The 13,898-nt window shown below is 34.7% G+C and overlaps 2 protein-coding genes across 2 annotated transcripts; both read right to left on the reverse strand.

Annotated features, from left to right (window-relative positions):
• Nucleotides 1-430: 430 nt before the first annotated feature.
• Nucleotides 431-1,695, reverse strand: LOC107810519 (protein TRANSPARENT TESTA 1-like). The gene is made up of 2 exons (XM_016635310.2): nucleotides 1,237-1,695; nucleotides 431-1,059 (listed from the first exon to the last, which is right to left on the reverse strand). Exons 1-2 carry the CDS (start codon nucleotides 1,621-1,623, stop codon nucleotides 631-633), a joined length of 816 nt encoding a protein of 271 aa, XP_016490796.1. The 5' UTR covers nucleotides 1,624-1,695; the 3' UTR covers nucleotides 431-630.
• Nucleotides 1,696-3,780: 2,085 nt separating this feature from the next.
• Nucleotides 3,781-8,905, reverse strand: LOC107810518 (uncharacterized). The gene is made up of 6 exons (XM_016635308.2): nucleotides 8,517-8,905; nucleotides 8,307-8,430; nucleotides 8,025-8,172; nucleotides 5,844-5,877; nucleotides 5,420-5,720; nucleotides 3,781-4,064 (listed from the first exon to the last, which is right to left on the reverse strand). Exons 1-6 carry the CDS (start codon nucleotides 8,697-8,699, stop codon nucleotides 3,988-3,990), a joined length of 867 nt encoding a protein of 288 aa, XP_016490794.1. The 5' UTR covers nucleotides 8,700-8,905; the 3' UTR covers nucleotides 3,781-3,987.
• Between the last annotated feature and the right edge of the window lie 4,993 nt (nucleotides 8,906-13,898).

Raw genomic sequence — 13,898 nt, forward strand, 5'->3', positions numbered from 1 at the left:
ACAAAACTGGTATATAAAGTTGAAAAGGGAAGGGTTGCAACTCCATCCAAAATAACTTATACATAAAGCTGATATGGAAAATAAAGTTTCGTTTATCAAGAGTCAATTTGGTCTAACTTTTAGAAATACTCGATTATTGTAATTTATATTTTAAAAACTCATAATTATACAAAAATACCACTATAACTTGTAATTTCTCATTAAGAAATTGTCTGTATTTGTGTGTTGTGTATAAATGTATATGTATGCCGCATGTCTATGTATTTGGTGCATGTACAAGAATATTAGTCAAAGTTCACTTAGTTTGGATTGCGAAAAGTGAAAAGTGTTGAACATTGTGGAACAGAAAAAGCACTAAATTATGTGTTCTTATTTCATTTTTTGATCCTTCATTCCATCCAAAGGAGATATATAAACGGTGTTCCTCTTACATTCCTCACACAAGTCGAATCTCCTATTTATTGGTTCAACTTACGGTTCTTATTATTTTTTAAAAAAAAAAGCATATGTTTCGGTACGTTTTTGGCAGTAAGCTGCAATTCTTTAGGCACACAACAAATAGAAAATTTATAAGAACAGCTTACTGGCAACAAAAAGGATAGCAAAAACTTCCTGTTAGTATTTATTTCATTAAACGAAAACAGAATATGTTCCAGCTCTCTGAACTTCAACCCCTTCAAAAGAATTAGGAGGACAAGGGCCGTGACCTTCACCAAACGAAGCAATATGATCTTTTAACGACCTCTTGTGCTTAAAATCCGAACCACAAATGCAAAGCCAACGTTTCCCACAGTTTTTCTCGTGCGTTCTCCAGTCCCCTTTCACAGCCAAACACTTTCCACATTTCCTGCATGCAAAACGCTTTGTCCCGTGCTTTCTCTTGTAATGTGTTTGCAGTGTTCTAAAATCTTTCAGTGGCTTAGCCCTTGGGTGATTTTTGTTGTTCTTGCACCCTTCTTCACAACAGTAGCATGGTATCCCTAACATGGCTCTTGGTTGTGTTCCCTTAAGCGATTCTGGTCCTTTTCGATATTGCGAACCATGGCCCCACATATGCATCTGCTCGTAAAATGAAATGGTTGAATAATTAAAAAAACATGAGATCATTGAAAGTTCAGATTATATTAAATTTCTGGTAGTAGAGATGACATTAAAAATAGTGACAATAATAAATACAAGTAATGTAAAAAAAATAATGAACGTGTCTATGAAGTTTTGAGGCATGAAAGAATGCACCTGAAGATTATTGTACCGATTGAAAGTTTTGTGACAAATATGACATGAAAACTGGGTGAAGCCAACCAAGATTTGTGAAGGGGTTGGTATCCAATAATTGGTGGCTGCTATATTTGCATCTCCTTTGTTATGACCAGTTGGAATTTTAGTAGAGGCCTTGCTGAAATTTGGTAGACCAATGTGTAACGCAACAGTCACATCATCTTCTTTGTCAGGCCAATGGCAAGAATTAGGGTTTTCTTGATCATTTGATAGTCTAATTTCTTTTTCAGATGGCTGAGACAAGCTAAGGAATTCAAATGCATTTTGGGTTTTTTCTGCGAAGAAATCAAACGGTTCAATCTGATTTTCAACACTAGAAGATGAAGCCAAATATAAGCGTTCCATCTCTTGTGTAAATATTTCTTTTAATAAACCTAGTATGAGTGAAAAGAATGGAGCATCCTAGGATATGCAAGGTGTTTTATAGCCCCAAGAGAGAATGTTTGTCCTTAGGTTTAATTTCAATAGTTTATCTTTAAGAGGGAAAATTCAGAGAAAAGGACACCGGAGAAAATGCGTTTGGTCATTGAATGTAAACAACATTAATTTGTTCTCTAATTTGTTTTAAGGGAAGGGATAGTTAATCTCAGCTGCTTGTCAACTTTAGCTCCTTATGGTATGCAATGTAATAGATTTAATTATGGGGCCCATGGTTTTCTAAAATTGCATGAGCCTCACTGCAGTGGGATTTAGATTTGTGGCAACATTTAATTAGTAGTAACATGTTTTAATTTATTCCATCTTCGATAATTCAACATCTTCTACTGTTCTAGCGAGAGGCGAAGCTAGGATTTTAAGTTTATGGTTCTGGAACATAATACTTTTTACTTATTGGGTTCTATATAAATTATTTATACAAAGTCAATAAAAAATTTCGCATAAATATAGGGTTTGAGCCAAAGCTAGTGGGTTCTGCCGAACCCTTAGCTATAAGGTTGGATTCGCCCCTGGTCGTAGCTTTGCAGGTGGGAGATGATTAATTAACTCTAATTGCTAATTAAGGACCGAAAATCACAAAAGGATCTCTCACTAACGTTCATATCCTCATTTTTATTAGTAGTGGTTTTCACATTGAAAAGAAAAGTCAATTCTTCGACAGGCGTGTGCTGGGAAGCAGGCAACCTTAAATATGTTAGTGTTAAGCTTAATTTGATTGATCGACGAACCAACTGTATTTAATTATGTTGTAGGTGTGGATTCAATTGAATTGACAAAAGTGGAGATAGTGTGGTGGAATAAATTTGAGAAATGCAGGTATCACAATTAGCAGGCATTAGTACAAAGAATATTGTAACTAACTTGCATCGGTCAACCATGAAATAACTACGTGTTTAGTTGATTATGGTAACTTAGTTACAATAGTAACTCGATGAACTGACCCATTCCCTTGCTACATATGACCTGAACCACTTACTTTTTGGATGTAAGTGTCATTGAGTTTGAAATATTTACTAAGCTATAGTCTTCCGCATGGAATTTCCTAGTGAAAAAGGTAGGAAGGCACACCAGGGGCAGAGCTATCCTTGGTCAAGAGGAGTAAATTAATACCCCTTCGTCGGAAATTACATTGTACTATAAATAGATTATTTTTTTAATATGAATATACTATATGTTGAATTCTGTTAATTAATTATTCGTGTGTTTATTTTTTTATGTTTTGATTCCCGTAAAGAAATCTTGTATGTGCATCTTATAAGGCGTAAAAGGATGCTATGACTTGAAATCTCCATTAGTTTTTTTTTTCTAAGAGAATTTATTAATTGTACCCCTTATGAGGTTCACATTGAAACTGGCTTGCTAAGGTCATCTATGGATCTGATAATTGGTTTGTGTCTGTCGTTATGATGCTATGACTTACAATTACGAATTGGTGTTGTATCCTGTGGTTGCCATCTAATTCAGCTGAATATGAGTACTCCGTTAGGGTGTGTTTAGTATGACAGAAAACAATTTTCACAAAATAAGTTATTTTTGATAATTGATTGCCGGAATTTTTTTTAAATTTACCTTTTTTATCTTTGGGAAATAGTCATTTCCTTCGCAGGATTGGGTAAAAGAGAGCTCCTTATTTCAGTCAGCAGTTGCTTATGATTTAAGATGAAAACAACACATAATGTCTTTAATAAACTATTTTTTATTTATTCATTTCTGGTCTTTTACTTTTGGTAATTCCAACCTTAAAAGAAACAGGGAAATAAAGAAATGATACACCAATAACTACATATATAGGGAAAAATAAAAAAAGAATATAATAATATAATGAAGAAAGAAATTAATAAGGGGGTAAATATGTCATAATTCGTTATTGAGGGCTTAATATTTCCGTCCTACTGTTCGTACAGTAATAAAGGATGTTTAGTAAAATGAAAAATAAATAAATGAACAACAATTGAAATGTTTTCCTTGTTTAAAAGGAAAAAGAAATAAGGAAATAAAAAAGATAAAGAAAGAAGATAGGAAGTGGCCATGTATCTGAGTAGTCCATCTTTACCAGCCATTGTTGTTGTTGAGATCAATATTCTTCTGAGTATTCAGCTGGATACATAACAAAGCATGGACCAAGAAAAATTATGGATAGATTTTTTAAATAAAGTCATTGAGGTTGATGACGAGACATCGTTAATTTTTTGTTAAAGATTGTACAATTTGTTTTTATTTTCACCATGCATGACTTATAATATGCTTTGATGATGAGCTTGTACTCTCTTTTTATGTGTTTGGACTCTCAGTAGTCACAGTCCCAGCTTCTGTTGTTTCTCCTGAGGTCTGCTGTGGAATCTGTGATTCTGCCAGTTTACAGTGGTACAAAAAATATCAATATATTAATCATAGAAGAGTATTAAGTTTTATGTATCATTATATATGACGCAATTAATCAGTGTTACAAAAATCGAGTCCCATATCTCAATGGTCATAGAGCACTAACATGTCACACAACTAATAAACAATAACCCGAACCATTAAACCAATAACACGATTTTTGGTTCGGATTATTGGTTTTACCCTAAATATGCACATCCCTATGTTGAGTTGGACTCTTACTCCAATTTATGTGGGATAACAAATATTCAGCAGTTACCTAAGAGATGCGTAACTCAATCCTAAGTTCCTACCAGCTGCAAAATATACAGTCGATAGGAGGTGTAGGTCCGTGGAAACTTATGAAACATGTTACTGACAATTTGTGTGTCCCAATAATTGGAATTGCAACCTAATTATTAGTACAATTTAAATCATACATGTTCATCTCCATAGTTCAACTAAGAGTTCTTAAATATGTTCTAGTTTTCCTATGCGATATTAATAATTCATGAAAAGAAAAAGAAAAAACTGAAAAAAGTCTTCCCAAATTAAATAATCAATCTTGTCCACCACATCACGAAAGAAAGAAATAAAAGGTCCCCACTGAATCTCCCAGATGAGGACATGAACTGAACAAACAACAGATCACTAGTTACCATGCTGTACCTAAAATATCACAATTTTTTTCTAAGGGATAGTGGGAATTCATATAAATTCAGCCACTTGATTCACTGCCCATTTAGAACCATGCATTTTATCTAGTCTAAGATTTGTATGACCATTCTCACATGCAGTTACTGTTATTTTACACTCAGAAATGCCTCCCTGGCATATGATTTTCATTTGACCCATTGATAGATCACTGCCTTCCCCAGACAGCTCATGTCACATGCTTAGAGTTCCCCACATGGCCCGCTTTATACCCTCTAACTTAATTTACTCTAATACCTTTCCATATGTTGCATAAAATTTAAACACTTATTATTATTACTATAATATACAGTAACCCTAATATATACAGTATAATTTTCTTCCTGCAACTTCACCTAATAAAAACCTATTTATGTAGTTTTAATTTAATCAAGTTACATAATATGTTGTCTCTGACATTTAAATGTGATGTTAAATAGTTTTAACTTCTATATACTTATACATTATAAGTCATTCAAAAGAAGACTATTATAGGTAACCGTCCTTAAGTGGGAACAGTAACCTAGAAATAAGGTGGGCTACCTACTAATTAATAGTAGTACATGTTAAAATGCATTGGTAGCGTAAACGTGACTACTATTTACACTGTCAGCATACATAAACTAAATTCTACGGTAAAGAGACATACCAGTAGTAGGAGAAGGAAATTGAAGCCTTGTAGCGGCAGGAGGAGGAGGGTGTTGGAGTAAAGGAGGAGGAGGGGTAGTGAAAGAGGAGAAGGAAGCAGCAGCAGCAGCATCGGCGGGCAAGGGAGTAGTAGGATAATAAAGATAAGAAGCTGCAGGTCCGCCTTGAAAACGTTGGGGGTGAGCAGCAGAAAATGTTCCCCTTGATCCCTGCATGGAATATCCGTAATAATATGGAGACGATGAACTTCCATACATTTGCTGATAATACTGTGCTTGCTGGTACTGTGGGTTGTACATTCCCTGTTCATTATAATTTCCCTCATGTCATTATCATACATTTAACTTTTTTCATTATTTTTAGTTTGAATGTAAAATTAGAAGGAAAATTCAAAATATTGAAAGACTAAGGGCAAGGGTACTCACTTGGTGATAATAATCAGGAGGATAGGTCGCATACCTGCAAAATATTTACAAAGCAAAGGGTATCATTTAGAAATTTTCTTGGTTAGAGGTATATAAATAATTTATAACAACTTCTTAAGGAGAAATCGCTGAAAAGAGCATATCAAGTGATCAAGTTATGGTAAAAGGTAATAGACAAGTACTATAATAAGTGGAGTATTTTTTTCTTCCAAAAATATTTTTCACTCGCCAACTAAAGACCAAAAAATATTTCTCGAATAAAATATTTTTCAGAAAAGGGCTTATGTCCCAAAAATATTCTGCATACCAAATGCACCAGAATCCTATTCCCTCAACGTTCATTTGCTGCATCGTTCTAAAGGAGTGTTCAAAACCCTAATATTTTTAGTATATTTCCAAATTTCTAGTTCATCAATTTGTCAACTAGGAACCCTTGAGTTTCCCGGGACTTGAATGTTGTAATTGCCTAGACAAGCGAATCTAATTTTAACAGCTAAAACAGTGACAATGAAAATGGCCCTTTTGCTTAGTAACTAGTTGCATACATAAAGCTGCAAACTCATTACAATTAAAGTGATTAAGATCCATATTAGTAGTACTTTGAAACTAATATGGAACTAGTGCAAGCAGCTTTCACGTAAAAGGTACCCTAGAAACAGTAGGACTCTTACTATATAGAACGTACTCTCAATGTGTTATAACAAGGTAAGTGAGACAAACAATGGAGCGACAAGCACCCCTTGTACAACCAAAACAAGGGCGTAACAAATGTTGTATGTACGTGCACATATTTAAACGTGCCTTATATGTCATGTTTTAATTTTTAGTTAGTCACACATGGATATATTATATTGTTGTCGCATTTCTTGAAGATTTGGTTATGTTTTACAGATGACTAACGTAGGGGTATAGCAAAATTATGTTTTTTTGATTTGATAAGATAGGAGAATAAAAAGTTACTAGAAAAGACACAAGAGAAAGATCAACCATCCAAAGTGATGATTGAAAAAGGAAGCAATTTGCAATGCTGAGGAGCGGGTTAAAAGAATGCAATATAATGTGCATGTCAGAATTTCATATGTTGTGGTATAATATTGCTGGTTACTTTCTTCTACTCGTGCTACAGTATTATACTTTATGATACCTATAACAATCACGCCTTGTACAAAGTACAAGGAAAATAAAAAAGACCAAGCTAGTGTCTTTGTTCAGCCTTTTTTCTGTCACAGAAAAAGAGAGAGAGGACGGAAAATTACTATCGAAAGTAAACAAAACCACTGTCCATTAATTGTGAGAATATCGAAGCCCCGGCAACCAGTTCGTGGGCATGCAAAGATGGTCGGATCACTAAATTAAATGGCCACCCAAAAAAAAAGTGTTTTTCACAAAGAACTCTTTGCATCTATTTCGCAAGCAATAAAAAATGCAAGGAAATGTTGAAATAGGTGAAGGAAAGGTATCGATAAACAATACAATAAGAAAAATGTCTATTCGATTATAAAATTCATGCAAGTCAAAAGCAAGTAGATTTAAAGTCAAAATGGCTCTAATCAGCATTATTTTCATCTCTCATTTTCAACAAAATAAGAAAAGGTAAAAAGTAAGGTTGAAATTTTCTTGATAAAATGGTATCCAAAGTAAAGTGCGCTCTTCGATAAATCATACTACTAGTAGTTATCTTTCAAACTATTTGAGCCCCTTCTAAATTGAAAACCAAAGGAACATTCTTATGTTTAAAGTACACCACTTACATGTTTTAAGTTTGGACGAGCCAAAATCCAATATTAAGGAAAAAAAAAAAAAAAAAAAAAAAAAAAAGCATTACACGTTGTCTGCAACTGACAACTCAGTGCATAACAGTCACCATTCACCAATTTATTTATTATTGATCTGCCTATACCAACCTGCATTGAATAAAATTACTAGATGATATATAAATATTTATTTCCATTTGTATGATTATATAATGGCATACGACAACATCAATGAGAGGTTTTCTCAGTTGTAATACCACTGGCAATGCCTGCCATTTTTATCACCCATCTTTTTCACTCTGCAGTATATGATCAGATGATGGACCATTATAGTTTCCTTCATTTACTAGCATAGACTAAACAAAAAAAACATCAAATACATAAATTGAATAGCAAAAAAAACAAAAAAGTGAATTAATTAACTTACCCATATGGTGAATATATCATAGGAGTTGCAGGTGGTGGAGGTAGTGGCAATGGTGGTGGTGCTGCTGGTGCCACCCCACTATAAGATGATGATGTTGGTCCTTGCGGTATTCCTCCTCCTTGATAAGGATTCCCTCCTTGTCCCCTACCTATCATAATTAAGACATTTTAAGGTTATTTATTATTTCATCTAAAATATATTATGATTAAAATGTGGTGGTTCTTTTATCGAGAAATAAAGTTTGACTAGTCAAATAAACAATCAAACAGAAAAGTTGAGTACCTCGAGGTGGTGAAGGACGAGGGCGTCCAAGAGAAGCAATGTTACAGTTTGCTCTTCTCCCATCAATTACTGGGTTTGGATTCTCACATGCTCTTCTTGCTGATTCTGGATCACGATAAGTAACCTGTGTCCGTCCACACAAAATCGTATATACATTATTTTGATCAGCAAATTAAATCACATAATGTGAGAAACAATAATAGAACTTACGAAACCATAGCCTTTAGATTTGCCAGTGTTCTTGTCAGCAATGATAACAGCTTCAAGAATCTCTCCAAATTGCTCGAAATAACGTCGCATTATATCAGTTGGTGTTTCCCAAGCCAACCCACCAACAAAGACTTTTGTGTAAGTTGTATCCCCAAAGGGCGATCGATAATGCTGATAAGCCATTGCATATATCTAAAACTTCAACTGCATAAAAATGTAAGGTTGTTGTTTGACTTGTCCCTTAAGCAAAGAAAAACAATGAATTAACCCTGAATATTATTCACAATATCCAATGGCTAGGGCGTTGTGTTGTTAGCAATGGCATAACTCATGTACCACCTTCTTCTTTCTCTTGTATAATGTTTTTTGCCTTTGCTAGCTTTTTCTCTCTCTATCTTGCAGCAGAAAAGGATCATGGAGAGAGAAATAAAAGGGTAGGAACAAATATAGCTTAGTGATGTTTATAGCTATTGTTTTGGCTAATATGTTTAACAAATAAAAATGTTATAAGAGGAGAGAGGGATTCGACAGCTGCAAACCCTTAAGGTAGAGGGGAGAGAGGCAGATGCATAGCCACAATTTAAAGTTTATAAATTCTGAATTTGTTATTATGTCATCGTTTTATTTATTAGGTTTACAATCAGATATTTATACGTAATTAATGAATTTTTTAATACAAATACAAAATTTAAAAAAAGTTACTGAATTCGTCCGAACACGTAATCAACATTATAGCTCAGCCCCTAAGAGGAGTGGGGTGGGGGTAATGGCTTTGGGTAACGAATGACAGCTGCGAGACTAGAAGCACTTGACTCTGTCCTCTCTGTCTCAGCATTAAAATACCCTCCCCTTCCCATCGATAGTCTTCTATGTTCTTTCTCATCTCTAGTTGTCTTTGCGTTCTCTTCTTTCTGTTTTCTTTTGCATAATTTGGCCTCTGTCTTAACTCTTAACTCTTTCCAACTTATCATTCCTTTCATTTCTTTTTACATTATTGTATTATGTAATAATTGTTCTTATTCCATTTTATAATCAAGATTTTGTTGAATATATAGGAATAGTAGTATTATTTTAGTTTGTGTAGTATATGTTTGTGAATTTTGATGATAGTGGGGGTCCACAATTTTTAGGATTATATAAAACTTTTAGTATCATTATTGATGACGTTGTACTAGTTGCAAGACCAGTTGGGAGAATCGTATTCCCTCATTTGGTTAAACTCTAACGACTACCCACATCTGGTTTTTATTGTGCACTAACCAAACTAAGGCCTTCACACTCAATGGTCCACTTTCCCACCATTTACGTACCGAGATTGTGGTTTATAACATGGTTATTTTGAGCCATTTTGCCTTTTTCTCTTCCCGTTTTGTTTTTGTTTTTAATATTAAATCTTTTCGTTTTAGATATTAGCACGCAAGTCATTTGTTTAGCAAAAGGTTCTATTTACCCTCGAAATATTTGTCTTACATTTGTAGGCCATTAACCAAGCGATTCATGAAAGTTTCCACCCTTATTATTCGTCTCAAATATATTCAACAAATTATAAATTTACCCTTAATGCACTTTCATAATGGTTTGTGTACCCTCTGAAATAATCAAAGCAGCCTTTGAATATTGAAAAAAGTTCAAATATAACCCTATTATACATGGTATTTATCCTATCAATTAAAGTCGATTAAATTTTTCACCGTGAAAAAGTATTAGTAGGAGAGACATATTTGAGACGAAAAATAAGAAAGGGTCTTTCATGGACTAATAGGTAAACGGAAGACAAATGTAAAACATATCGCAAATATATTTAACAGTATATTTGGACCTTTACATTTGTTTTAACTTTGAAGTACATAATTATATATAGAAACCGTAAATGTGCTGTCTTTGTGACAATGGTCCGATGCTTTCATGGCCAATTCAGGGTGATTGGTTCTATATATGATTAAAATAGACTATTATCAAAAGGAATAGAGAATAATATTCCAACACATCACCCCATGTTCTCTTAACGATTCCAATATTCATAAGATGTTACATGGCCAACTGTCCTAACAGCCAAGAAAATACATGGTGATAGAACAGTTAAGATCCCTTTGACCTAGTAGTAGCCTGGCTCTGTTATTATAATACTATTCCCTCCGTTTCAATTTATGTGAACCTATTTCTTTTTTGGTCTGTGCCAAAAAGAATGACCACTTTCCTTATTTGGAAAAAATTTACATTTATGCAATGATTTATAGCCACACAAAATATATGTGCCTCATTTTACACCACAAGTTCAAAAATCTTCTCTCTTTTCTTAAACTCTGTGCCCAGTCAAATAGATTCACATAAATTGAAACGGACGGAGTATTATTTTATAGACCTATCAGATCATTCGGATTCCGGAAAGGAAAAAGATGAAAAGAAACCAAATGAGCGGCTGGCGATGATACCGAAAGTCTCTGGACTTAACTGCAAAAAGACAACTATAACTAAACCGTTAGTATAATGATTAAACAGTCAAAAGTTTCAGTCAAACCCCATTTAGAAAAAATTAATTTTCCAGGCTAATCTTGTTTTTTGTTTTTTAATTTCTATGTTAGTGGAAGACCATAATGTTCTCCACATCCCCCCCCCCCTCCCTCTCTCCCCAATATATATGACTGCACGCAGTGGTCTGGTTTCATCAAATACGAGTAGATGACTTTGAAAAATTCATCCGCTAGCTGCCTCTGCCTTGGAATCAGGCTTTTGTCAATTTAGTGCTTCATAGTCTTGTTCTTCTTCGTATTTGAAAAACATTTCATTTTAGATGTATTATAATCCTACTATACATAAGCACCTCTGTCCTTGCATTTTGCTTTCTCGATTATCTCTTCAAAATTAAAAAAAAAAATTATAGAATAACATACATTTCCAATGTGGAAAATTAAGTAAATGAACTTTGTTTAAGATAACCAATATATACAAAAGAATAAGCTGCTTTAATACTGTTAGGTATTTGTCTTGCTTTTCTTCCATATTTAATTTTCGTATTTTTTGAAGAAAAAGACAACATATTTACCATAATTGAATTTTTCTTCTTGTAGAATGAAATTATAAATCTCTCATATTTGGCTAGTCATTTTTCTTGTAGGAAAAGGTTTGGACTTCTATAAATTGAGGATCTCATTCAGTAGCATCCACGATGTAGTCATATGGGGCACGAGAGTCATGTTTAAGGGGAGGATATCGGGGCAGTATTAGCCTGCCACTTGTGTTTGTGTCACGACTCAGATTTTCCATCGTCGAGACCGTGATGGCCCCTAACCTTTTAGTTGCTAGGCAAGCCAACAATTAGAAATTAAATACGCTAACTCTTAAACGATTCAGTAAATAACATCAATTATATCATAATAGATTAAAGAAGTGCGGAAGTTCATAATAACCCAAATATTTATAGATAACTACCCAGAATCTGGTGTCACAATTCACGAACTTCTAAGAGTTACTATAAATATTGGCTGAAGGAAAATATAACTGTTTTCGAATAAAAAAAACAGTAAACTGAAATAACTGGAAGGGGACTCCAGGGTCTGTGAATGCCGCCAGATCTACCTTGGGTTTCCTGAGGGATTGAAGTCAGCAGCGCAACTCGGGTCAACACGGTCCAGTACCGAAATCTGCACAAAAAGTGCAGAGTGTATTATCAGTATAACCGACCCCATGTATTGGTAAGTGTCGAGCCTAATCTCGGTAAGTAGTGACAAGGCTAGGACAAAACACATACATAAACATGTGTGGTTAAACAGCATACGAGCAATAACAACTAATAGAATCTAAAAAGATATTAACGGGAGGGGGGAAAACATGCTGAGGGGAGTACAAGATCATGAAAATGATAACAGTAAAGAAACACAGCAAACAACATGCTTTGCACCAATGGAAATATTAAACATAGCAAAAAGAAGTGCATGGCATCACCCTTCGTGCTTTTACTCTCATCCTCACCATAATAAATGAAAGAAACGATGATAATGAATATAAAATGGCATGGCATCACCCTTCATGCTTTACACTCTTCCTCATATGGTAATGAATATGAAATCGCACGGCATCACCCTTCGTGCTTTACACTCTTCCTCATATGATAATTAATATACAGATGGCACGGCATCACCCTTCATGCTTTACACTCTGCCTCACCAAATAAGAACAATAACAACAGGGAGATAGAATTATCAATAACAAGTCTCACTTCAACATTTAGTTCCACAATGTCAACCTCAACTTTGAGTCAATACTCAATCAATATCAAATTCCGTAAAACATGTTAAGAGTTGCTCAACATAAAGAATAACTAGTTTAAGCATGGACAATATGACTAAAGAATAACATGATTACAAGAATTAGACTCACTCGCGTGCTATGACTTGACAACAATGCATAGGTACTCGTCACCTCACCTATACGTTGTACTCAATAACCAAATACGTAACAAATAGGCAACAATACCTAATCCCTCAAGCGAAGGTTAGACACAACACTTACCTCGCTTGAACGACCAACTCAAAGCTCAACCGCCGCTTTTTCCTTCACACAAGCCTCCGGACCAATAGAATCTAGCAAATTACCAACAAAACAATTCAATTTAAGCCTTAGGAACTACCTACGATTGCAAAGAATTCAATTTAGGCCATTTTTTAAAAGGCAACAAAAGTTAACACCCTAACCCGCTTGGCCCAAACCAGAAAATTGGACCAAAACTCGATTACCCATTCACTCCCGAGCCCGGATATATAATTAATTTTGTAATCCGACCTCAATTTGAGCTTTAAATCCCCAAATTTTGAAATTCCTAGTTTCTACCCAAAATTTCCCAATTCTACCATGAAAATCTTAGATTTTAGGTTGAAATCTTGTAAAATGAAGGGAATGATTGAAAGAAACTAGTTAAGAATCACTTACCTATGATTTGGGGAAGAAATGGCATTGAAAAATCTCCTCTTGTGTTTTAGGTTTTGAAAATTTGAAGAATGGATGAAAAATCTCATCTAAGTCCCTTTTACACAACTGCAGATGTCGCATTTGTGACCTGAGCTTCGCAATTGCGAAGCTCACAAATGCCAGAAAACCATCGCATGTGCGAGGCCTCTCACACTCCTGCTTCCTTCGCAAAAGTGAAGAAATGCTCGCAATTGCGAGTTGAGCTGATTGCAAATGCGATCAATTGGTCGCAAATGCGAAGTCTACCTTCCCATGTCCCTATCACAAATGCGAAGGATTGTTCGCATTTGCGAACTTAGGCTGGCCCAACTTCTCTTCGCATTTGCAATGAGAAGCTCGCAAATACGAACCAAATAGTGGTCGCAAATGCGAAGCTTGACCTCGCATTTGCGAGGTCTGAGGCCTGCTACAAGACTG

This window comes from Nicotiana tabacum, chromosome 16 (assembly GCF_000715075.1).
Source record: "Nicotiana tabacum cultivar K326 chromosome 16, ASM71507v2, whole genome shotgun sequence".
NCBI lineage: Eukaryota > Viridiplantae > Streptophyta > Magnoliopsida > Solanales > Solanaceae > Nicotiana > Nicotiana tabacum.

Excerpts from the sequence above, each read along its gene's own strand:
- LOC107810519 (XM_016635310.2), bottom strand. The coding sequence starts at position 1,623 with ATGGAACGCTTATATTTGGCTTCATCTTCTAGTGTTGAAAATCAGATT. Across the intron at positions 1,060-1,236 it reads ATCGGTACAATAATCTTCAG|ATGCATATGTGGGGCCATGG; the intron begins GTGCATTCTTTC and ends TTTTACGAGCAG.
- LOC107810518 (XM_016635308.2), bottom strand. The coding sequence starts at position 8,699 with ATGGCTTATCAGCATTATCGATCGCCCTTTGGGGATACAACTTACACA. Across the intron at positions 8,173-8,306 it reads TCGTCCTTCACCACCTCGAG|GTAGGGGACAAGGAGGGAAT; the intron begins GTACTCAACTTT and ends TAATTATGATAG. Across the intron at positions 4,065-5,419 it reads ATTTCCTTCTCCTACTACTG|AATCACAGATTCCACAGCAG; the intron begins GTATGTCTCTTT and ends GTAAACTGGCAG.